Consider the following 23570-nt stretch of genomic DNA (forward strand, 5'->3'; position numbering starts at 1 on the left):
AAAAAAAAAAAAAATTACTTTTTGCAGTTTACACTGCACAGCTTGCTCCTTTTCATTATAAATCTTCATCAGAGTTATCACTAATATCCACACAACAGAGTCTATACTAGGCTGTTTTGAGATTTTTCTACCAATGGAATTAATCTAAAACTTTATACTTTAGCCTCGGGCAGACTATTTGGACAAGAGCAAAATGAAGCCACGTACGTTCTTTACCAAAATATCACAAGAATGATCTCTAGGCAACATACTAAAATTCTTCTTCTCTGAAAACTCTTGAGTGAGCCCCCAACAGTTCAAACAACTCAGCTTCCATGTTCCTACTAGTTTGGCTCATCAAGCAGTGCTTAAAGCATCCACTGCTTTCCTAACCCAAAGTATCAAAGTCCAAATTCCTCCAAATGAAAACAAGGTCAGGCCTGTCATAGCAATACCCTAGTCCTGGTATCAACTTCTGGCCAAAATCTGTATTAGTCAGGGGTGGGGGAGAGAGAATTTATTCCCATAGGAATTTACTAAAATGACTTAGAGTCTAACGATGGCTAGTTGTGAATGGAAAGTTCAAGAATCAAGTAGTTGCTTCGTCCCATGAGGCTGGGTGTCTCAGCTGGTGTTCTGTGTATGCTGGAATCTCAGTGGAGTAGGCTCCAATGCAGTGAAGCAATGGATGTGCTGGCAAGGTGAGGGCAAGTGGGTGAAGGACAAGCCCTCCCTTCCTCCATTCTGTGCCAGCAGAAGGCATGGCCCAGATTAACGGAATACCTTCCAACCTCCAGGTCTGGGTTCAAGGCCTGTGTCCTCTTGCCTCAAGATCCAGATCACAAGTGTGCCCTCCATTTCTGGATTAAAGTTCCTTCCAGTTACAGTCAGGCTGGCAACCAAGATTAGCAATCACATTGTCTCACGTAACTTGCCTGACCTCCTTAGTCAGTCCACACTGCTCACCTTAGTGAAGTTCAAGTCCAACAAGCCTGAAACTGTAGCCTGTAAGTCCTCTGGGATGTTCTGGTCCAGGCTGGCACTCCACCTTGTGTGGGTAGAATGCTAGAGGTCAGGCTGGTTCGGGAACACACCAGGGGACGCAGAGGGAAGTGGATGGGCTGACAAGCATGTACAGCATGCCTCCTTCAGGAACAACTCAAGTATGGGACTAGAGCTATATCAAGTCACACCAGTTACGGGGGGCCTGGGGCAGGGGCATTTGCAGTTCAGTTTTTATAATATTCACACTCTTTGGCTCAGCCACTCAACTGGAAAAAAATTGCCCTCAGGACACAATCAAGCATTGTTCAAAGCAGTGGTAGGATTGCAGAAGTTAAGGCTTCTGGATAAACACGCAGTAGTTTCACTGACTTCTCTGGAAGAGGCTGGCCACGAAAGGAAAGCACAGTCCACCTTGTACCCTACATATCAGGCTTGTTTAGCAAATGTTTTCTAGTTCCCATGGCAACTCCTAAAGATGCCTGTGTAAAAGGAAACTGGGAATTTTTTTTTTAAAGAAATGATTAGTGTGTTCTTTTTATCATGGGAAGCTCGTTCTGTGCTGACAGATTACATTCCGACAGCTAGCCTGTGATCCATGACAGACTTGACAGACTGAATAATAAGGAATTTTTAGGAGCCGACAGTCTTCATTTACAGTTTTATGTGTAAGTGGTCACTTTCAATGAATTCAAGAGATAAACAAAAATGCTAAATATTTGGAATACTTTTCAGATAACCCAGAAGTGCATCCATACTTGAAATAGCTGACAGATGTTGATGTGATGGCATGGTGTGAAGGGACATAAGCTTCTGAACCAGGGGACGGGGGCAGAGCCTCACTGCCACACACTAAGCTGTGAGCTAACACAAGGCGCAGAACTCCTTCAAGCCCTGCTTCCCCCAGGAAATTAAGAGCTGGAAACAATGCATGGAGGGCAAGGGAGATGGCTCAGTGGGTACAGGAGGTTGCTGCCAACACCAAAGACCTGAGTTTGATTCCCAGGACCCACATGGTGTCCTCTGGCACACATGTGTGCTTTGGCATGTACATGTACACATACACACACATAAATGAATAAATGAATAAGTAATGTAGTTTTTAAAAATGTGTGCAAAGTGTCTCCTTTGCATGACAAGTCTACTGACCATTGATTTTACCAAAGGGCAGAAAGAAAGGCAAACACAAGAAAACTGAGCACATGGAACACATATTAATGTATGAACAGCAGAATTGGAGGGGAAACTGATGAGCAGGGGTCTAGTAAGGAATACTGCTGTAGTAAATAAAGTGGAGAGTGATTGAGGGATGCTCTTGGTATCAGCTTTGGGCTTCAGTACACACGTGCACACACACACCCACACACACACTACCATACCATACCATACCATACCATACCATACCATACCATACCATACCATACCATACCATACCCACCATACATATACAGACACTATATAAACACACACATACTATATATACATTATACACACACAATACTATACCACACCACACCACACCATACCATACACACCATACATACACAGACACTATGTAAACACACAATACTATATATACATTATACACACACACCTACATACACACATATATATAGACACACACACACACACACACACACACACACGAGTTTTAGCTGACTCTACAGAATTTTAAACCATTTTGAAAAGTCTCAAGGAATGCCCTTTGTGAAATGTACCTGTTGAAATAAGAGTGGCAGAGCTGCGTCCCCAGCACCCTGCCGCCCACATGGCTAGCTTAGCTTATGCCCCGAAATAATTACACGGAAACTGTATTCTTTTAATCACTGCCTGACCCATTAGTTCCAACCTCTTATTGGCTAGCTCTTACATATTGATCTAACCCATTTCTATTATTCTGTGTAGCCCACAAACTGGCTTACCAGGAATGATCTTAACCTGCATCTGTCTGCAGTGGGACAATCATGGCGACTCTCTGACTCAACCTCTTTCTCCCAGCATCCTGTTCTGTTTTCTCCACCTACCTAAGGGTTGGCCTATGAAATGGGCCTAGGCAGTTTCTTTATTAATAAGAAATCATTCCCACATCATGTACCTGCCAGGTTTTCCACTTCACAGACTCACAAGTCTGTCCTATTGCCTGATGGGGATTTATCTACTAATCATGCAAACTCAGAAGTAGCAAATGGCCAAACACTCAAACTCCCAGAGGATGTGGTGAAAGAGGGTTAGTACTTTCTCAAAACCCACTGAAGACAGGGCAATGCCACAAGCAAAGAGTCACCCTTGAGGAAGGCTGGCATCAGTGCTGGGCTTGCTTGCTTGTCTCAACACAGCCTTCAAAAGTGCTTCTCCTTCCCATAAACCCTTCTGCATTCTGCATCTCCTGGCACAGAGCCAGTCAGATTCCTCCTTAGACTTTCCTCATTTATGTGCGCTAATTTTTAATCTGTCTTTAGTCCATAACCTTCAGCTACTGGAAACAATAAGAGTATTCCAGATGACCTCATAGGGAAAACACAGAAACCAGAATGAGACATGAGATGAAAGCCCATGTGAACTTCCTTCCAATGAAGGAGAGTCCTTACATGCATGCGGCATAATCAGGCCACGTAAGGTGGTCAGTGTATTTAAAACAACCCAGTTGTAAACAACTGGCTGGAGAGATGGCTCAGAGCGTGTGTTTGTTTGGATGAAAATGGCTTATAGATTTGAATGCTTAGTCACCAGTTGGTGGAACTGTTTGTCAAAGAATCGGAGATGTGGCCTTGTTAGAGATCTGTCCCTAGGGTTGGGCTCAGGGGTTTAAAGAGCTAATGTCATTCCCAGTTAAGTCTCTCTCTCCATGCCTCATGATTGCTGTCTCAAGATGTGAGCTCTCAGCTAACTGCTGCAGTGCCATGCCTGGTACAATGCCACCACCACGATGGTCATGGGTTCTAACCCTCTGAAACCATGAGTGCAAAATGAAAAGCTTTCTTTTATAAGTTGCATTGGTGCTTTGCCATTCCAATAGAAAAGGAACTATGACAATGTGTAAAGTGCTTGTCCCACAAGTGTGAGGGGCAGAATTCAGATCCCCAAAACCCCAAAAAATGTTGGGCAGGTATGGACAGCCTGCCTATACTCGGAGCACTCAGAAGGTGGAGCTAGGGACCTCTGAATCAAGCTAGTTATCCAAACTGGACAAATTGGTGAGCTCTGGCTTCAGGTGAGAGCTCCTACCTCAATACATAAGGCAGAAGAATGATCGAGGAAGAGACCTATGATCAACCTCTGGCCTCTACCTGCATGTGCAGACACACATGCACAGCACATATACACACATGAAAAATTAGTAGAAAAATGTCAACAAAACGATGTGCCCTTTACTAATGGTAATAAGATGTCAACAGCATGCTTTCAGGGTCTGAGTCTGGGTTTATTACTTTTAGGTCTAAGGAGAGTGCATTCTCAGGGTAGGACATCCAACCGAAAACACACCATTCAGCGGAAACTTTCTATGACTATGTGCTTCCCAACTTCCGCTTGCCATCAGCAATAATATGAACCATGGAAGTCTGAATGATTTAAAAGAAAGTCCCAGGGCTGGAGAGATGGCTCAGAGGTTAAGAGCATTGGCTGCTTCTCTAGAGGGTCCAGGTTTGACTTCCAGCACCTACAGGACAGCTCGCAACCATCTGTAACTCCAGTTCCAGGGAATCTGGCTTCTCTGGGCATCAGGTATGTATAAGGTGCACAGACATACATGTGGGCAAAAGAGCCATACATATACAATATTCTTTTATAAAAATGAAAAAGAAAGCCACTATGACAGCTGTAAGTACCCATAAGAGACTTGCCCCCACATGGCCAACTGCACCACCACCATCGTCACCATTTATTTCCTTTCAGTCAGGTGTCACTGAATGGAGTCTCATGATCCTCCAACCCTGGACAGGAGATGGTTAAGGTTTGGGTCAATCCTGGCTGCTGTCTAGAAGTCTCAGACAAAACAAAGAAACCTGATTAAATTGATAACCAAAGGATGCTTTTGAGTATAAGCGTGTCTGAAACATGGCCCTGGGACATATGACATACAACTTCCTGTGTTCCATGGCTTTTCAGAGTGTTTTACAAATATTAACTCACAAACTAAATGAAAACACGCAGGGACATAAACACATGTCACCAGACCGACAATCTGAGAGCAAGAAGAGTGAACTGTACCTTATGGTTTTCAATTTCAAAAACTATGCATTCTATAATTAAGATGTTTTATGAGTTGTCACTGATTAGAAGCAAAACAATCTGTATTAAATTTAAAAGTAGAAAAGTGAAAAGACAGACTGTGTGGCAAAGTAGAGCGCAGTGGCCTGGGACAACAAGGTCTAGGTGTCTGCCCTGGCTCCCTTGGCCTTGAACAGATTGCTGTTCTGTGGGAGGGAGGGAAAGTCCACAATGTTACGGCAAAAAAGAAATCTTCAAATGTAGTGCATGTTCCAGCTTCCTATCTGAATAAAGAACTGGCACTTCAAGAGTAGAAGGGAGTGGGGGGATCCTGACAAAGAGCAACTGGGCAGGAAGGGTTTGCTTTTCCCACAATCACAGGTCACATCCATCACTGTGGGAAGTCACACTCAAAGTCAAGAGCAAAGAGAAACAACCGCACACACGCTCTGCTTGCTTGTGCTCAGCCTAGGGAACAGGGCCACCCATGGTGGGCTGGCTGGGTCACACACTGGAGCCACGGGCCAATGCTCACTGGGACTCTTTTCCCAAGTGAGTCTAGGTTGTGTCAAGTTGACAATTAAAGCTGACCACCTCACCAGGTGACCAGGGAAGAGCTCATTTCTGCGGATTCAGGTTTGCTAGTTTGCAACATGAGATTTGAACAAGATCATTCTGAAGGCCTTTGCAGCCTCCAGAGTCTAGTATGACTCCTAATTTTGGAAAAGCCATTTGAGGAGAGATGCTATTACCTCCGCAATCATCCTGTTGGTGTCCCCCAAGAAGAGCAAGTTCAAAGCTTCCTCCTCGGTTGTTGCCTGGTGAAGAGACAGGTTTTTCAGGTGAATGTGCTGATCAGGGTCCTCCAATATTGTCACTTTCCTGGGGAAAAAGGAAGTACGGGAACAAGTGCTGCAGGAAGAACTGGAAATGTCGCAGGCATCGTGTGTTCCCAAACCATCCAGTAGGAACAAACACAGGCGACCCCAGACACCGCTGAATCAGCACTAAAATGACACCCCTGGAGAGGGCTTTTAAATAACCCGAGGCTGGAAAAATATTAGCCACCCAATTGAGAGCTGTATGTCACTGCAATCTCCAGGTCATCAAACCATCTTAAAATACATGTTTTATTGAATTAAGTAGAAAGCTGTTAATTTTCTTCCTCTGTATCATTAAATGAAGTGATACCATTGGGGGCAGGTCATAATCCAGTTTCTTATGTGGGCAACACACTGATCTTTTTTTCTGTCTTATCGTGCCCAATGTACATGATATCCTAACTCATAGCCAGCTTACACAGGAAGAAAATTTGGGTAGTCATCAGTCTTCTTGGAGGGATTCTCTTGGGTTTTCTCATCAAGGCATAAAAATCATTGTCAAGAAGTTTATGATAAAGAATAGCTCGTCCATCAAATCCATTTCCATTTTCCTTACTTTTTCCTGCTCTAGCATTTCCCACCAGAGCCTTGGAATCATATCCACCACTCCAGCTTCCCTAGGGTGTCCCAGAGCCAGCCTGTTCCCTGCCAATCCTGCTCCCCGAGAGGGCAGTTGACATTCTCTCCTGGTCCTTCCCAGACTTCCTGCGGCAGGTTCCTGCAGCAGGTTCCTGCAGGTTTGGAAAACTCCAAACCCTGCTCCAAAGACCTGCAGATCTGATTCTCAGAGTGGCTACAGAGGGTTCCCTCCCAAGGGAGGTTTTGCCAAAGGCCATCTCTGGGTGTTTCACTTGCTTCAAACTTCAAACTTCATGGTGTTGAAGAAAGGCTGGTGCCACCTGGGACACTTTCTCTTTAGAGAAAAAGCACATGGACATGCCATTCCCAACCATAAAACCTTACTTACTGGGGCAGAAGTTGATAAACACATCCTACATAGGGCTGAGCTCTAAAACTTGTTCTCTGCACTTGGACACATCTATGCATTGACTGCTACCCACTGCAAAAGAAGATTCTCTGACCAAAGCTGAGGAATGCCCAAGTCTATGGGGATCAACATAAATGCTCACATGGCAATTTCACAGCATGGCTATTTAGCGAACAACAGTAGCAGGCTCTGTCCTAGACAGTGGCCTCAGGAATACAGTGCCAGCCTACACTTCCCTTCTGAGGAACAGGCCTCAAGCCTAAGCAGAAATGGTGAGCTAGCCCTGACTGTCATGCCACTACTGCACCAGTGGGCACATCCTGTCCAGCAGGTTGGCATTGCACCATGAGGGGCCCATCCCTGAGTAAGATCACTGAGGACTTTTCCAGCACAGCAGCCTGTACAGCACCTTTGGACATTATGAAAGCCAGTCAGCAGGAAGGAAGTTTCACAGTCAGCTTGAGACTGGCTTCTCTCCGTCCTTCATACAGAGTGTGTGATGCCATCAGTGACAGGGTCTTCACACCCAACAGGGCGTACTATTAGACTAATTAGACTGAGTGGGTTATAAAAAAGAAGACATAAAGTTTGGAGGGTGACACATTAAAAAGAAGATGGAGGAGTTGTAGGAAAAAAATCCAGGATGGAGCTTCATTCTATAGATATATGAAATTCTCAAGAATAAAAAGTTATTTTTTAAATAAAATATGTGAATAAAGAAAAAACTTATTTAGGATAAGGTTACCTTTTAAATGAAGATTTTTCAAATACCATAATTAAATTTTTTTCCATTTTGCAAGGAAATTTCTGGCCTTTTTGTATGCAATTTGTGGGCACCTAAAATACTAACTTCAGTAAGAAAATGTAACTTGTCTGGCAGCACACCTGCAGGCAATGTGCCCTGGAGATGTGCTGCTCTCCTGCCATGGTTCCTTTCGTCCTTTCAACAACTCCCACAGAGATAGAAAAGCTCCCTTCCCTTAGCCAAAACAAGGGCAATTTATTTTTTTTAAAAATGACTCATAAGTGCTCAGAAGGCCTGAAGCCTCTTATAATTGACATAGATGAGTTGTGTTCTGATTGACATGTACAGGCTGTGTTCTGATTGACATGGGAGAGCTGTGTTCTGATTGACATGTACAGGCTGTGTTCTGATTGACATGGGTGAGCTGTGTTCTGATTGATATGTACAGGCTATGTTCGATTGACATAGATGAACTGTGTTCTGATTGACATAGATGAGCTGTGTTCTGATTGACATAGATGAGCAGTGTTCTGATGGACACAGATGACATGTGTTCTGATTGACATGGATGAGCTGTGTTCTAATTGACATGGATGAGCTGTGTTCTGACTGACATGGGTGAGCTGTGTTCTGATTGACATAGATGAGTGGTGTTCTGATTGACATGAATGAGCTGTGTTCTGATTGACATGGATAAGCTGTGTTCTGATTGACATGGGTGAGCTGTGTTCTGATTGATATGTACAGGCCGTGTTCTGATTGACACAGATAAACTGTTATAATTGATGTAGATGAGCTGTGTTCTGATTGACATAGATGAGTGATTGACACGGATGAGCTGTGTTATAACTGACATAGATGAGCTGTGTTCTGATTGACAAGGATGAGCTGTGTTCTGATTGACATGGATGAGCTATGTTCTGATTGACATAGATGAGCTGTGTTCTATTTTGAGCAGACTCCTTTATACCTTAGATTTTGCCTCTGACTAGCTCAATACATTTTGGCTAAATTCAACCCCCAGGACACAGAAGAGAGGATTCTTTCTAAACTCCAGAGCTCACCATGAAGATGAAAAACATTAAGTAATGTTTGAAGATGAAGTCAGAAAATAAGTGATGAAATAGTATAATATTAAAAGTTAAAAACCACTTCTCACGAGTAAAAGAATTCTTTTATAATGAATGAAGGATGAACATAAGACTGGATATTATTCCTTCCCTACAAGACCCCAGAAGGGAGAACTCAGAGAAAGGGAGGCAATAACAACTCACTTTAACCCTAGTCATAAACATAATCCCAGGTCTTACACTCTCATCACAGCTCAACAACAGCCCTGCATAACCCCAGAATTAATCCTAATCCTAGCCCTAAACTGATCAATAACCCCGGCCCGAGCTCTAACCTAGCGCTGGAGCTCTGACATGAATCCTAACTCCTGTCCATAGCCAGGAGGAGCAGGGGTCACACCCATTGAACATCACCTTGTTCCCCAGGGCAGCTGCACTGTCTCATTTAACCCAGCAGTTCTCACAGGGTTTCTGATTTGATTGGTCCTGGTGCTATCCGCATATGTATGGGTGTGGTGTATGGGCCAGTGTTGAAAACTACCCATCCCAGTCCCTTAAAGTTGGACACATGCCGAGGCTGATTTTGGCTCCCTTGTCTTTATTTCCCAGTCAGCTCCATTTGTTTTTTTTTTAATTTATTTATTTATTAAAGATCTCCATCTCTTCCCTGCCACCGCCTCCCATTTCCCTCCCCCTCCCCCAATCAAGTCCCCCTCTCTCCTCAGCCCAAAGAGCAATCAGGGTTCCCTGCCCTGTGGGAAGTCCAAGGAACCCCCACCTCCATCCATTTCTAGTAAGGTGAGCATCCAAGCTGCCTAGGCTCCCAAAAAGCCATTACGTGCAGTAGAATCAGAGACCCATTGCCATTGTTCTTGAGTTCTCAGTAGTCCCCATTGTCCTCTATGTTCAGCGAGTCCGGCCTCATCCCAGGCCTTTTCAGACCCAGGCCAGCTGGCCTTGGTGAGTTCCCAATAGAACATCCCCATTGTCTCCGTGTGTGGGTGCACCCCTTGAGGTCCTGAGTTCCTTGGTCGCGCTCTCTCTCCTTCTGCTCCTGACTTGGTAATATAAAAGCACCCACTTATGTAAAAGAAATATTACTAAAACTCAAGGCAGAACTATGTTCATAGCAGCATTGTTTGTAATAGCCAGAACCTGGAAACAACCTAGATGCCCTTCAATGGAAGAATGGATGAAGAAAGTATGGAATATATACATATTAGAGTATTACTCAGCACTAAAAACAAGGACTTCTTGAATTTTGCATACAAATGGATGGAAATAGAAAACACTATCCTGAGTGAGGTAAGCCAGACCCAAAAAGAGGAACATGGGATGTACTCACTCATACTTGGTTTCTAGCCATAAACAAAGGACATTGAGCCTATAGTTAGTGATCCTAGAGAAGCTAAATAAGGAGAACCCAAAGAAAAACATATAGGCATCCTCCTGAATATTAACCTTCATCAGGCAATGAAAGGAGACGGAGACCCACGTTGGAGCACCGGACAGAAATCTCAAAGTCAGCTCCATTTGTGCCCCGGGGGAAAAGTTCCTGATCTCTGACTGTGGCTGAGCACGGGGACAAGCCACACCTATACAGGGGCAAGGCAACTGAATTGTCAAGAGTCCAACCATCTGAGGCAGGCAAGCAAAGAATAATTTGCCATGGGACCCCCATTTAGTTTTAGGCTACGCACACCCCCTTTTTGTAACAATGCACGTGGAGCCTAGTTTCTTTACCTGCACATATCCTGCACCCGTGCACTCCTCCCAGACAAGGCACCCAGCAACCTCAGACCCCCCTGGCAGCCCACAGGGTGCCCACCCACATGTCCTCTCACCCGAACAGCGGGTAAGTTCCCTCGTCCCTGGACAAATGCAGATGAGTACTCAAGCGTATCTGGGGATGAAGAATAGATGCACTGATATTGACTAACAGGTTTTAGGTGTGGGAAAAAAAAGAAAAGAAAGGCAAAACTGCTTCCTCTAGGGAGCATTTAGGGTGAATCCTCTTCTGATCATCTTATTCTTGTATATAATAGGGTGTGCATAAGATTAAAATTCAATCCAAATGCATCATGGAAAAGGATTGTGCAATAAGGAAAAATGATTATATAACCTAAAATCTGCCAATCCTAGTAACTGGCTCTTCCTCCTTAACCTCAGAAAGGGAGCCTCAGACAGTAATTAGGGACCTGAGCATCCTCACTCATGTGGCCCACTATCAGTCTCAACAGTGTCCCTCTACGACCTGCCCTATTGATTTGCTAAGAACAAAGTCCTCTTGCTTCTAAAGCAAACCTGAGAGAGCCCTACTTTTCAGTTCTTTGAGTGAAGGGCCAAGAACCTGAAATGCCTGGCCCAGACCCTGATCACCAGTAATGCATTCTTCCATAGGAAGTTTCTTCTGGCCATGTAACCCGTGAGTAAATCATGTCACGTGACATTAACCACAGCAATGACTATGACTCAGTGGAGACTGGGCATCTAGCTAAGCACCATAGGGTTTATTTCATCACTAAATTAAAAAGGAGAGAAAAAGTTTTTAGAGGAAGCCACATCGTGCCTGTGTTTTCTGCCACTGTTAAACAGGAAATACAAGCACGCTGGGATGCTGAGCAGGCTCACTGGGGAGACCAGCTAAGAGGCTTAGGGCCATATCTGGATACAATGACAGTGTATGGAGCAGCAGCAGGTCCATGTTGTTACCACTGGTGTCTGACCTCACTACTTTTTCCTTCTGGATTACTTACAGTATTTGGTCTCTGATGTGGCTACTCTTCCTTTAAAAGGCATTTTAATACTACTTTTTAAATTTAATGGACCAATTAAATGCAAACTTTAATGCCACTTTGCTCAGAATCTCATTTGCATTTCTCTGGACGTCCCTCATGTTGGTGTCAGCTGTGTGTTATAACCTTGCTGTCAGAATAGTTTTTGATGCTGCTTCTCATATGTTCTGACTTCTTGTCTATGGAGTTTTCGAAAGGCAGACACAGGTGCTGGCTAGTGTGGAAGCTCACTGATCATGCTCAGTCTCCTAAGCACTCATTTGTGGGTACCCCAGAAGTGGTTTGTTTCTGAGAAAGAGTCTTACTGTGGAACCCTTGCTCCACCTAAAACTCACTGTGTAGACCAGACTGGCCTCGAACTTACAGAGATTTACCTGTGCGTGCCTCCAGAGTACTTGGATAAAAGTGAATGCCACCATGCCCAGCCATTTCTTCATTGGCTTCTGCCCCATTCCTTGGATACAAGGCTCACTGTCCTGCCTGCCCTGCTCTTGCTCAGTCTCCCCAGAGCTCTCCTGCCAGCCTGCCTGTCCCACCATCTCCTGGGCTCTGGAAACCCTGCTCTGGTACTCACTCTTGCTTTGAATGCTCACTGGGAAATGAGAATGTTCCCAGCTCCACTATAGCTAGCATTGTTTTTTAAGGGGAAACTTGGGAAAATGAGGATCGGTGATAAACGTTTTCATCAAGCTGCTTCCTTCCCCAGCCCTCTCTCTCGGGCCCCTGCTCACACCACAATCATTATTTCCTCAGACTTCTGCTCATTCCTTGGTTCTGACTACAATTTTTACAGGCCTGCAAGAGGACTGTATTAGTGTTTCTTAAACAAACATCTGACTTCCAGGATGGAAACCCACCAGACTATTTACTTGATTGCTTGGAGGGGCCTGTGAATAGTTTCCCTACAAAATGCTTCTAAACTGTTTAGATGTCAAGAAAACGTCTGGTCATCCTGAGCTGGACACCTAAGTGGAAAAGTTCTGCTTAAGTGTATCCAGCCTGCTCAATGATGGGGAAGCAGCAAGCTTTGTGTTTTCTCTATAAACAGAATCATTTCCATTTGGCTACTCAGTAGGAATTTGTAGGCTCATTGTAACTTACTGGAAGGCATATGAAGAACAATAGCCAAGTTCTTGCTTTCAATAATGGAAGCCATCAATGAAAGAGCTGTCCCTACTCCACACCCTCCCACCTCCACAACATTCCTGCACCATCCACTTGCTTGACAGGAATTTCTCAGAAGTCACTGGCATGAATATAGATCCCCGTTTACATGCTATAGACAAGGGCTACCATGCGATTTTTTTTCTTTTTTTTTTTTAAGTGTCAATTTGCAAATGTTCCACTCAGTCAAGCCGGCTGTGCACTGAACAATGGCACTGTGACCTAGGGGCACACTCCCACTGTGATTCTGCGTATTTTTTAGGACAGTGTCTTATGAGAGAGCTGTGTAGTGTCACTTAGCTAAGATTTCAACACTGGATGCTGCAGTCTACTGATTCTTTTTATTGGTTTTGAAAGATTTATTTTATATGATATGCCTGTGCCCACAGAGGCTACCGGGCAGCATCAGGTCCTCTAGAGCTGGAATTAGAGACCTGTGTGAGCCACCCAGCAGGGGTGCTTGGATCTGAAGTCTGGTCCTCTGAGGGAGAGTAAGCACTCAGCCACTGAGCCATCTCTCCAGCCTGTGATTCTTTTACAGTAATAGCCACGAAAATCATCACCCTCTTAAATGGTGTGCTTCCTATTTAGGAATACTAAAATTAACTAAAGAAAGCAGATGGCCATTTCTGCACAGCTCAGAGCAACAGGTCCCCTGCTTGCCTCAGGAGACACACTTTAACGACGCGCCCATTAGAGCATGTGACATGAGGTGCTTTCAAAAATAACTTCTATTTTCATTTAAATTACTTAAATATAGAAATGGACTGAAGACATACAAGTATATTTGTGTGCATAGCTATATATAAACATATGGATAATTTAAAAACCAACCTTTTTATTTTAAGATAATTGTAGATTCATATCAGCTACAGGGAATAATTTTAAAAAACCCACGTTTTTTTCCTATGAGAACATCTTTTTTAAAAAAAACTTCCGTTTTTATTTATGTGTACATATATGTGTCTGTGTGCACCCCATGTGTGCAGATACCTGTGGAGGCCAGAAGAGGGCACTGAGTTCACAGGAACTAGAGTTACAGGTGGTTGTGAGCTGTCTAACCTGCTGGAGGGGTCGGTGCATTCTTCATTCCTGAGCTATGCTCTAAAGCCCTCCAGCGAGAATGTCTATGGGACTATTAACACATCACAGGCGGGGCAATGGGAGCACCCACCATGCTGTGCTCATGTGTGAAGACGAGAATTAACCCCTGCAGTTTGTACTGCTCGAGATCCGTGGTACGTACCCAGCAGAATGGTCTTCAGCCACACCAGTCTTTTGTGCTGTTCCTGTACAACCATCTGCACCCTCTACCTGACAACAACTGTTTTTTACTGTTCTGTTTCTATCGTTCTGGTCAAAGAAGGTTTCCTGGAGCCTCATCCCAGTTGCTGACTATGTCAATGGTTTGTTTCTTTCTGTTGCTGATGGTTGTTTTCTGCCCTGTCCCTCTCTGCCGTGAATTCTCTGGGATTTGGCAGATGCACAGTGTCCTACATCCTGTGACCACATCAGATAATTAGATAGACCAGTTCCACATTCATGATTTTGCTCAAGCTCTGACAAGCATGATCATATTATTGCCTATAATTGTGCTTTTACCATAATGTCAGCTAGATGGACATGCAGGCATTTTAGTGACATCTGTGCTGGCAATATGCTTTTAAGGTTCCTTTGTGTTAACACTGTATGGATGTACCATAGCTGAGGAATATCATGGCTATACTCAGCCTGGGGCAAGTATGGATGAGGCTGCTCTTGATAATTGTGAACAGGTTTTTCTGGGAATTGAGGCAAATATCTGGGCACATGGCTGCTATGCTGAGTAATGGATATTTGGTTTATGAGATACTCCAGATGGTCTCACAGACAGGACCACGTCATTCTGCGTTCCCACCAGCAGTGAGAATGTCCACTGTTCTACAACCTTGCCAGCATTTGGCATTGTCAGACTCCAGGATTTTAGCCATTCTCACGGGCACGTAGTGGTCCCTCACTGTTATTTTCTTTAATTACAGATGGTGTTGAGCTTATCTGCAGCTGCTAACTCTTCATCTGTTAATTTAGTCGTTAGACACATGGCGGGGGAGATCTGTCCAATTTGAAATCATCCATTGCCTTATCCTTTCTGCCTTTTAGGAGTTATTGTATATTCTGCATATAAATCCATTTTTACAGCTTATTATTTTATGTGTATTTGTGTTTTGCCTGCACGTATATGTATATAGAACACATGCATGCAATGCCTAGGGAGGCCCTGGAGTTAGAGGTGGCTGTGAGCAGACACGTGGGTTCGTCTGGAAGAGCAGCCAGTGCTCTCAGCTCTAGACATAAACTCTGTATACGGGTGTTTGCACTCATTCTCTGAGCACATGCTTGCTCATTCATTCTTTTAAAAGAGGCTTTCACAGAAGAACAAAAAGTTAATTTTAACTAAGTTCAACTTATCAGTACTCTTTTCTTTCGTGGATCATACTTTTGGTGTTATATCTAAGTACACATTACTTACTCCAGATTTGCCTGTATTTCCTTCCATGTTATCCTGCAGAGTTTTACTTTTGAAATGTATATTTAGGTCTTTGACAGATTTCATTAATTTTTGTAGTGCCAATATGTGTGTGTTTATTTTAAATTTTTATTTGATTACTGAGTTACATATGTGTATTTCTTGGTGTGTCTATGTGCATAAACATTAAGTTCTGCTCTAACCTGAACCAGCGGTGTCCACTGCTGTGAAAGACAGGCCACTGATGGACAGTCTCTCAACAACCTGACCATGACTGACAGTCACTATTAAATCCCAAGCAAGCTCAGGGATGCAGAGGACATTGTCCTTGCTCTTCTCCAGACGGGAACACTAGAAATATCCAAATCACTATTCTTGGTAAAGGGGGAGAACGCCCAAGAAAGGCCACACTGTGAACATCACCAATCCTCGACCTTCAGATGTTGGGCATTACAAGAAGGATAAATAGTATTTGACCATATAAAGAAATAGAAAAATGAAAGAATTTGTCCAAGTTTCACTGTAGCTAGATTGTGAAGATAGTGGCTTCTCAAGAACCCTGTGATTCTTAGAGAGTGGCACCCTTTTCTCCTTCTGGCCACACTTTAACCTGTCCTGTTCACGAGGCCACCGTCTTAGAGAGTGGCACCCTTTTCTCCTTCTGGCCACACTTTAACCTGTCCTGTTCACGAGGCCACCGTCTTAGAGAGTGGCAGCCTTTTCTCCTTCTGGCACACTTTAACCTGTCCTGTTCACGAGGTCACCGTCTCCTATTCCTCTTCTCCCTCACTGTCTCGACCTCTTAGCTGCAATTTATGAACTGTTTCCCCATCCTCTTCACATGTGCATGTTTGCGTGTGTGGGTATACATGCGGATGTGTGCAGCGTAGATGCAGGGAATCATCCTTCATTGCTCTTCCTCCTTATTCTCTGAGACAGAGTTTCTTCATCAAACTCAGAGCTAGTCGATAAGTCTAGTCTCCCTAGGCAGCTTGCTCTGGAGATCCGGTCTCTGTCTTTCATGGCTGGAATTGCAGGCTAGCCACCATAACTACCTGCATTTATGGGGGTTCTGGGGAACTGAACTCTGATCCTCACACTTGCATTGGCAAGTATTTTAGCCATAGAGCCACCGCCCCTGCCCCACAGAAAAATATGAAGGCGCTGACACTAGGGAAAGTACTAAGCCAAGGGAGACACACTCCTTGTCACACACGCCCACCTCAGGTTAGTACGAATAAGCACACACTGTGTGGGACGGCAGACCCACAGTCACACCTACAAGAGTCTTCATCGCTACCTACTCAGGTTTGTGATGGGAATCTTTCAAATGGACTCCTTAATTCTCACAGCCCCACTGAATAAAAGCTCTCGAGAGCCTTCATGCCACTCCAGCATGAAACTGTGAAAGTCTGGATTTTACTTGATGCCCTAGTGCCAATTAATTGTTCTGAAATGCTGGGTGAACGAAAGGAAGGAAACCTCTCTGGGCTTTATGTCCCGGGTCAACAATGAAGAAACCAACCATTGGCGGTTCATCTTTTAATTCTAATCCAATCAAACCTGAGGTTTGGGGTGTGAGACATCTGTTTCCCTTATCTCACACTCTTCCTGACTTCTTCCCCTTCTTTTTTTTTCTTTTTTTTTTTTCAAACATCTCAGCTTTATCACTCCTCTCCATTTATCAGAGATCACAATTCCTGAATTATTGCTTAATGTCTGCAAACTATTGGGTATTGATGAGCCTAATTGAAAACACTTTTTTCCTTTCCTTTTCAAATTTTTTTTACTGTTGGCCATGACAAAGGAGCAGCCAGTTGCAACTGAAGTTCCAGGTGTCAGCCCACCAGAAGGGAATCCTCTGATGGGCCAATCTTGTTTAGCAAGGCCACAGGATTGCAGACCCCAGAATGTCTTTTGCTTCAGCTGTGCCTTCACATGTTTGTTGCAGCTCTCAATCTCTCTCAATCTCTCTCTCTCTGGTATCTAGCATGGTGTGAGTGGATATGGGGAGACCTCCACTGACTGTAATGTAGTGTGTTTAGCTCTTGGAAACATCCCATTCTACTGGGCACTTCTACCTGTGAATTGTCAAGACGATGGCCCCTCTCTAAGTTGTACTGATAATTTGAAAGTAACAATGATAGCTTATACAGAGTTTTGATGAATAAAAATAAATACAAGGATATGTTTCACAGCCAGAATTTGTGAATCTCACCTAAGGAGCTGTATGGATTGTAGCTCAAGTTAATGGCTAACAACTGAGTCCCAGTAGCCCAGCTAGTTTAAATTGTTTCGACCTTAATGTTGGGAAATGTGTTAGTTCACAGATCTCGGAGTGCATCACAACTGAAATAAAGCTTTGAAAATAAACAAAGTTAGACTAAGATGTTTTTGTTAAATAACTTTAAGGTGAAAAACCCAAGAAGACAATCTAAAGTCTTAGAAACTCCCATAGCCGAATGTGGAGCTGAATAAGGTCAGGGAACAAGAACAAAGCAGCCCAATTATTACTGGCTGACGTTCTCTCCTTGCTAGGTTTGGTCGATGACTAAATGTGATAATTAATTTCTTATACCCATTTCTGCCCTCAATCTCCTAATATTAAAAAACTATTAATAAGTGGGTATGCATCCTAAAGATTTTTTTCATATATAAAAGTTTAGACTTGTGATTCCTTGAAGATTCCTTATAAGATCACCTTTCAAGATAAGTAATAAAGTAATTGGCCCTTTCTTTGTAACTGCAAAATGCAGCCTGCCAGTAAAAGACCTGATAAGAACCCCTTCTTGCCACATGGTTAATCTATAACGAGTTGCTTGGGTATAAATGTACGTGGGTTTTTGGGATAATTTGTCTTTCACCTGCAGTACATAAAATGTTTAACCATGTGAGGGAAATGAAAAACATGTTTTTACCTACAATCATTCACTTGAGAAATGGAACCATTTTGACTCTTATACTGCTTGGAAGATTCTGCTGGGGTATAAAACGGCAAAACATCTTGAGAGGAGAGAGAGAGAATAAAGAAGGAAACCACCAAGAGAGTTTGTGAGTGCCTTTTTCCCTCCCCCCTCCCCCCCAGATTCCTATTAAAGCCCTGTGCTGCTGGAGGCTGGTCCCCCAGACAGTGGTAATTTTTTAACCTCCCCCTAAGTTATAAAATAAGTCATGGGAGTGAGTCCCAGAGGATCCCAAACAATGCAGGTTAGCGCCATCACTCTTAGTTACCCAGCAGAACCTACAGTAAGACTGTTGCTGCAGACATTACACACTCTGGTCAGAGGGCTTGGAGACAACACACTGATACTGCTCAGGAAGTTTTAACCCTGCTGGCTGGCTTTCATAGTTCTGAGAGGTGCTATGTGGGCTGCCAGGGAGCAAGTTATCAACAGCCCCCCCTCACTGGAGCTGAGGACTGAACCCAAGGCCTTGTGCTTGCTATTCAAGCACTTTACCACTGAGCTAAATCTCCAACCCCATCGATAGTCTTATCCAGCTGTGAACCTTGTTAACTTTAGTAATGACTGATTTGGCAAGATAACCTCATGGGTGTGATAATGGCATAAATGTTATGTGAGTAACCAATGGCTTTCTAATTGGACTTGAGGCCCATTGTAAACCTGGCCAAAACCCCAGGGCTAAAGGTGTTCATAGGCCCCATAGGGACTATATGAACCAATTACCATTATGGACATGGTATCAAGCAGCCTTCTAAATATATGAGGACAATTTTTGTTTGTTTGTTTATCAAAACAGTTTCTCTGTGTAGCCCTGGCTGCTCTAAAACTTGCTCTGTAGACCAGGCTGTTCTCAAACACACCTGCCTCAGCCTCCCGAGCGCTGAGATTAAAGGTGTGTGCCACCATGCCCTGCTACTGAAAACACCTTAACAAGATTCAATCTGCAGGTATGTAGGTCAGCCTAAAGACCATAAAACAAATAGCTGATCAGAACATAAATTAGCCTCAAACCAGAAACCTGACATTCAAGCCCTTCTTCGAACTGTCCCAGTGGCTTCTGGGAGTTTTTTCAGATAATGTTTGTTGTAGTGCTTCTGGGCTGCTAGGATAGAAAACACGCCGGGCTGACTGTAAGCAACGGAAATAGTTCTCATAGCTGTAGAGGCTCCAAGGCCCAAATCAAGGAGTCAGCCCAGACCTCTTCAGATAATAAATTACCAACTTCTCTTGGGGTCCTCTGCATTATAGACTGTACAAGCCAGCACCGATGGGCCTTTTTAAAGCACATAACTGTGTTGAGCAGGGCTGCAGCTTAGTGGCCTGCACACATCAGAGGCCCCATCTCCAAACACATCACCCACCACTCATAGCACAGCCTTTCTACCCATGCCCCTTGCCTCACGCTCCCATTCCTAGCCCCACTAAGAAGCTTTACCCTTTGAAAAGTAAACTTTACTCTCCTAAATATATAAATAATGTTCGGTTTCCTGATGCCATCTTGGGAATTATGTAAACATAGGAAAGGCGATATGTGAAATACCTCAACTAATACCAATGAAAGAATATATAGATTATGATTTGTTTTTTTATTTATTCTAAATTTTTTGCTGATTTAATAACTTGCTTATTGAATTCAATAGTCAATTGGTTATCTTTTTCACAGAGAATTCATACATATTTCTATATCATTTTAGAGTATTTTATAAGAATAACAAAGATATATATTGGGAGATGGAGAGATGGCTAAGCAACTAACAGCACATACTGCTTTCCAGAGGGCCTGAGTTCGTTTCCCAGCACCAACGCCAGGCAGCTCAGAACTACCTGTAGCTCCAGCCCCAGCAGACTGGACACTCTCTTCTGGCTTCCACTGGTATCTGCACACACATACATTTAAAAAATAATCTTTAAAACATTTTTTTTCTTGGCTGTAGGCAACTTCCAATACATAAAATCACCTGGAAATAAGCACATGAACAATTACTAATTACTACATCTAACTCAGGCAGGTTCCAAACAAACAGCAAGGCTGTGTGTTCCTGGCAGGGGGCTGTCCTCTGTCAAAGGTCTGAAAGCTACATTTCAGAGAAAACAAGGAACGCTGATCTGATCAAAAGGTTGTGAATGTTGGTGCTAATGACAGCAGAGAAGCCTCTGGGGACCTTCTGACTGTACTCATCAGACTGTCGTACTGCATAAACTGAGCACTGTTTGTGGAGGAAGGGAGCATCTAAGGAACTGTGTGGCTCTGTATGGGGCAGTGCTGCCCAGTCTTGAGATGCCCACTGAGAGCAGCCACGGCCCTCTCGTGCCGACTCCCACGGAACTCCCCCAAGAAATGAGTTTCAAGTAATCTTAGTTCCCATCGCTCCTGCTCATTACGGAAAGATGCTGCCCTCCAATATTTGCTAATTATGATCGAGACCAGAAACCCAGCAAATTTCAAAGGAAACAATGGAAAGCAACATCTGAAAACAATTTCCTGCTGGCCTTTGTCATCCTGCTACTCACGGCAGATCTTCCAGTTTGGAGGCCTCATGTCTTGGATCCAGCAGGTCGTAGCCACATTCATTGTAGATTTCCAAGTAAGAAATGTGTGTTGTGTATATCTTGCTGCTGTCCTGGTTGGAGAAGAAGGGAAAGACATTATTTAATGACTAAAAAAAACTGTTGGGCTAGAGAGAGACGTGCCATTTGTCGCTGGGCTTTCTTACAACACCCTCCTTTGCCTTTCCATTTTGTAGGATTTACATTTGCAGTTTGTGACACTTTTGAGTTACTGTGGCCATCTGCATAAAGTGTTTGGGGTTTTTTGGTATATCCAATATTCATGATTACAAGTAATTTCAGCCTATCAGTTTTTATTGGTTCTACATTATACATAAAATATCAATATACACTTGCAGTGAGCCAAGTTGGCTATAAAAATGAATAATACATTGTATTTCATTTTCCAGATCCCCCAAAAAGGTTACTAAGAAAAAACAAACAACCTTACATTCTGTGAACAGTCTATTCATACAAGAGCAGAGGTTATTACTTTGGTTCAAAGACCAGGAGCCAAAGTTTCCGTTCATGATCATACTATGATGTGGGATTCCCCTCTGAATGCTATGAATACCATTGGTTAATAAAGAAACTGTCTTGGGCCTGCACAGGGAATGGGCGGGGGTGGGGGGGGGTGCGGGACTAAACTGAATTCTGGGAGCAAGAAGGTGGAGCCTTTACCAGCAACTTTACTTGGTAAGCCACAGCCACGTGGCAATACACAGATTACTAAAAATGGGTTAAATTAAAATGTATGAGCTAGTCAATAAGAAGTTAGAGCTAATAGGCCAAGCAGTGTTTTAAATAATATAGTCTGTGTAATTATTTTGGGTCTGAGCTGCTGAATGGCCTCCTTCAACAAAACGTAATTTCCTTTCCTTTCCTACTACTCAGAATTTTATATTCTTCTAAAAAAAGACTTATTATTCTCTCTCTCCCTCTCTCTCCCTCTCTCTCTCTCTCTCTCTCTCTCTCTCTCTCTCTCTCTCTTTCTCTGTGTGTGTGTGCGTGTGTGCGTGCGCGTGCACACGTATGCATGAGTTCAGGGTACCCACAAAAGCCAGAAGAGGGCATCAGATTTCCTGAGCTGGAGTCACCCAATGTGGGTTCTGGAAATGAAACATGGCTCCATGCTGACAACAAGCAATAAAATACTCCTGTTCTTGCAAAACTGACATACAAGAAGGATGTCTACATGTCAAGTCCTACCAAAAGTACCTGGGAACCAATGAACTACGTGGCTGTTGCTATTGTTCCTGCTGTTGATAAATGTTTTCAAGTATTATGTCTGGAAGCCTGCAAATGGAGAATTAAGTATGATGGGTTTCCAGAGAAGAGTCACTGGAGAAGGAAAACCCTCCAGAACATGGATGGCACCTTCCCAGGGGCAGGGATCCTGAACTGAGAGGAAAGGGTTGAGCACTAGGATTTGTCCCTCTGCCTTCTGACTGTGCACACAACGTGACCAGTCAGGACATGTTCCCACAACCACGCCCTCCCCACACAGAGTACTTATATCCTCAAACACTGAGGCAAAATACACCACTCTAAGCTGGTTTTGTTGGGTATTTTGTTACATCCCTGGTCAAAGTAGCTAAAATAATACAAGAATATAAAAGGAATGGACATGAGAAAAGAAGAGTGAACTTGAGCCACCATCTGTAATGGGACACTCTCTTATTTAGAACTAGGAAAAGAAATCGGGGAAATGGCCAGCCCAGCATCCCAGTGGTAAGGACAATGCCTCGGCTCCTCCAGGGTTTTTGCTTCTGCAGTTTTTCTGGCACACACACTCCAATCTCACTGAGTAATGTGACAAGCTACCTTTCTTGGTCCTTTTCAGCATCTAGGTTGCCAGACTGTAATGTAACACACGTGTTTCCTGCAGACAGACATTTCTTCTGACCCAAACAATGGTGAGCCTCACGATGCTCCAGTGTGAGGAGGAATCCTGAAACAGATGGAATCCTCCCAGTCCAGCGGAAATGCGGGCTCACTCCCAGGCTTTCACAACACAGACTGCACTGGGCACTTAGTTTGTCTTGAAGGACTTGGCTTTGGTCTCACGCTGAGCTCTCTGATCTAGGACAACTCGCAGAGCCTCTGGCTCCAGTCTATGTTTTCTAGTCTCCACTGTGGCCACAGTTCATGCGACACTTTAAGTTGCCTGGCTTGTTGTTAGTACAATCCACTATGATTACAATGAACATGTGTGGCCCATGGCAGAAACCGGTCCATTTCAGTTTCCCTGGCTGTCAGTTGGTCGGGTGGGCTTTCTCCAAGTCCAGGGAATTACTTGGGATGATTCAGAACTGAACAAGGTTTAGAGTGACATCAATGACAAGGCAATCTCCCAACAACCCTGACGATGGTCAGTGCCTGGAGACCTAAGACTTCTCGAGGTGCTCTTGGGTTACCACGGAGATCTTAGAAGAGACAAATGTGCTTTTCATTAGGAGAAGATTGGTTTATTCTATTCAGCCTAGCCAGGGAAACTGGCTTCATTGATTCCGAGAGCTTCAGAAGGTTTTCTAAAACTAGCCAGTTATCATTAGGCCAATGGACATATATGAATATTGATGAATTTGGTAGCAATCGCTAAGTGTTTGCATGTACAGGCATTAATGGTATGGTAATAATGATCACGAACTAAGCATTCTCAGTGTGCCAAGAAGTTTTTTTTTAATTTATTTATTTATTGAGGATTTCCGCCTCCTCCCC

The 23570-nt window shown here is 43.7% G+C and overlaps 1 protein-coding gene across 1 annotated transcript in view; it reads right to left on the minus strand.

Annotated features, from left to right (window-relative positions):
* Positions 1–23570, minus strand: part of Kif6 (kinesin family member 6) — a 320310-nt gene that overhangs the window by 229911 nt on the left and 66829 nt on the right. Inside the window, exons 5-6 of the mRNA XM_026785828.1 lie at positions 20814–20923; positions 5943–6072 (exon numbers count right to left, since the gene is read on the minus strand). Coding sequence (XP_026641629.1) covers positions 5943–6072; positions 20814–20923 — 240 coding nt within the window. The remainder of the gene's footprint in view (positions 1–5942; positions 6073–20813; positions 20924–23570) is intronic.

The sequence above is a fragment of the Microtus ochrogaster genome, linkage group LG2, assembly GCF_000317375.1.
Source record: "Microtus ochrogaster isolate Prairie Vole_2 linkage group LG2, MicOch1.0, whole genome shotgun sequence".
In the NCBI taxonomy this organism is placed as follows: domain Eukaryota; kingdom Metazoa; phylum Chordata; class Mammalia; order Rodentia; family Cricetidae; genus Microtus; species Microtus ochrogaster.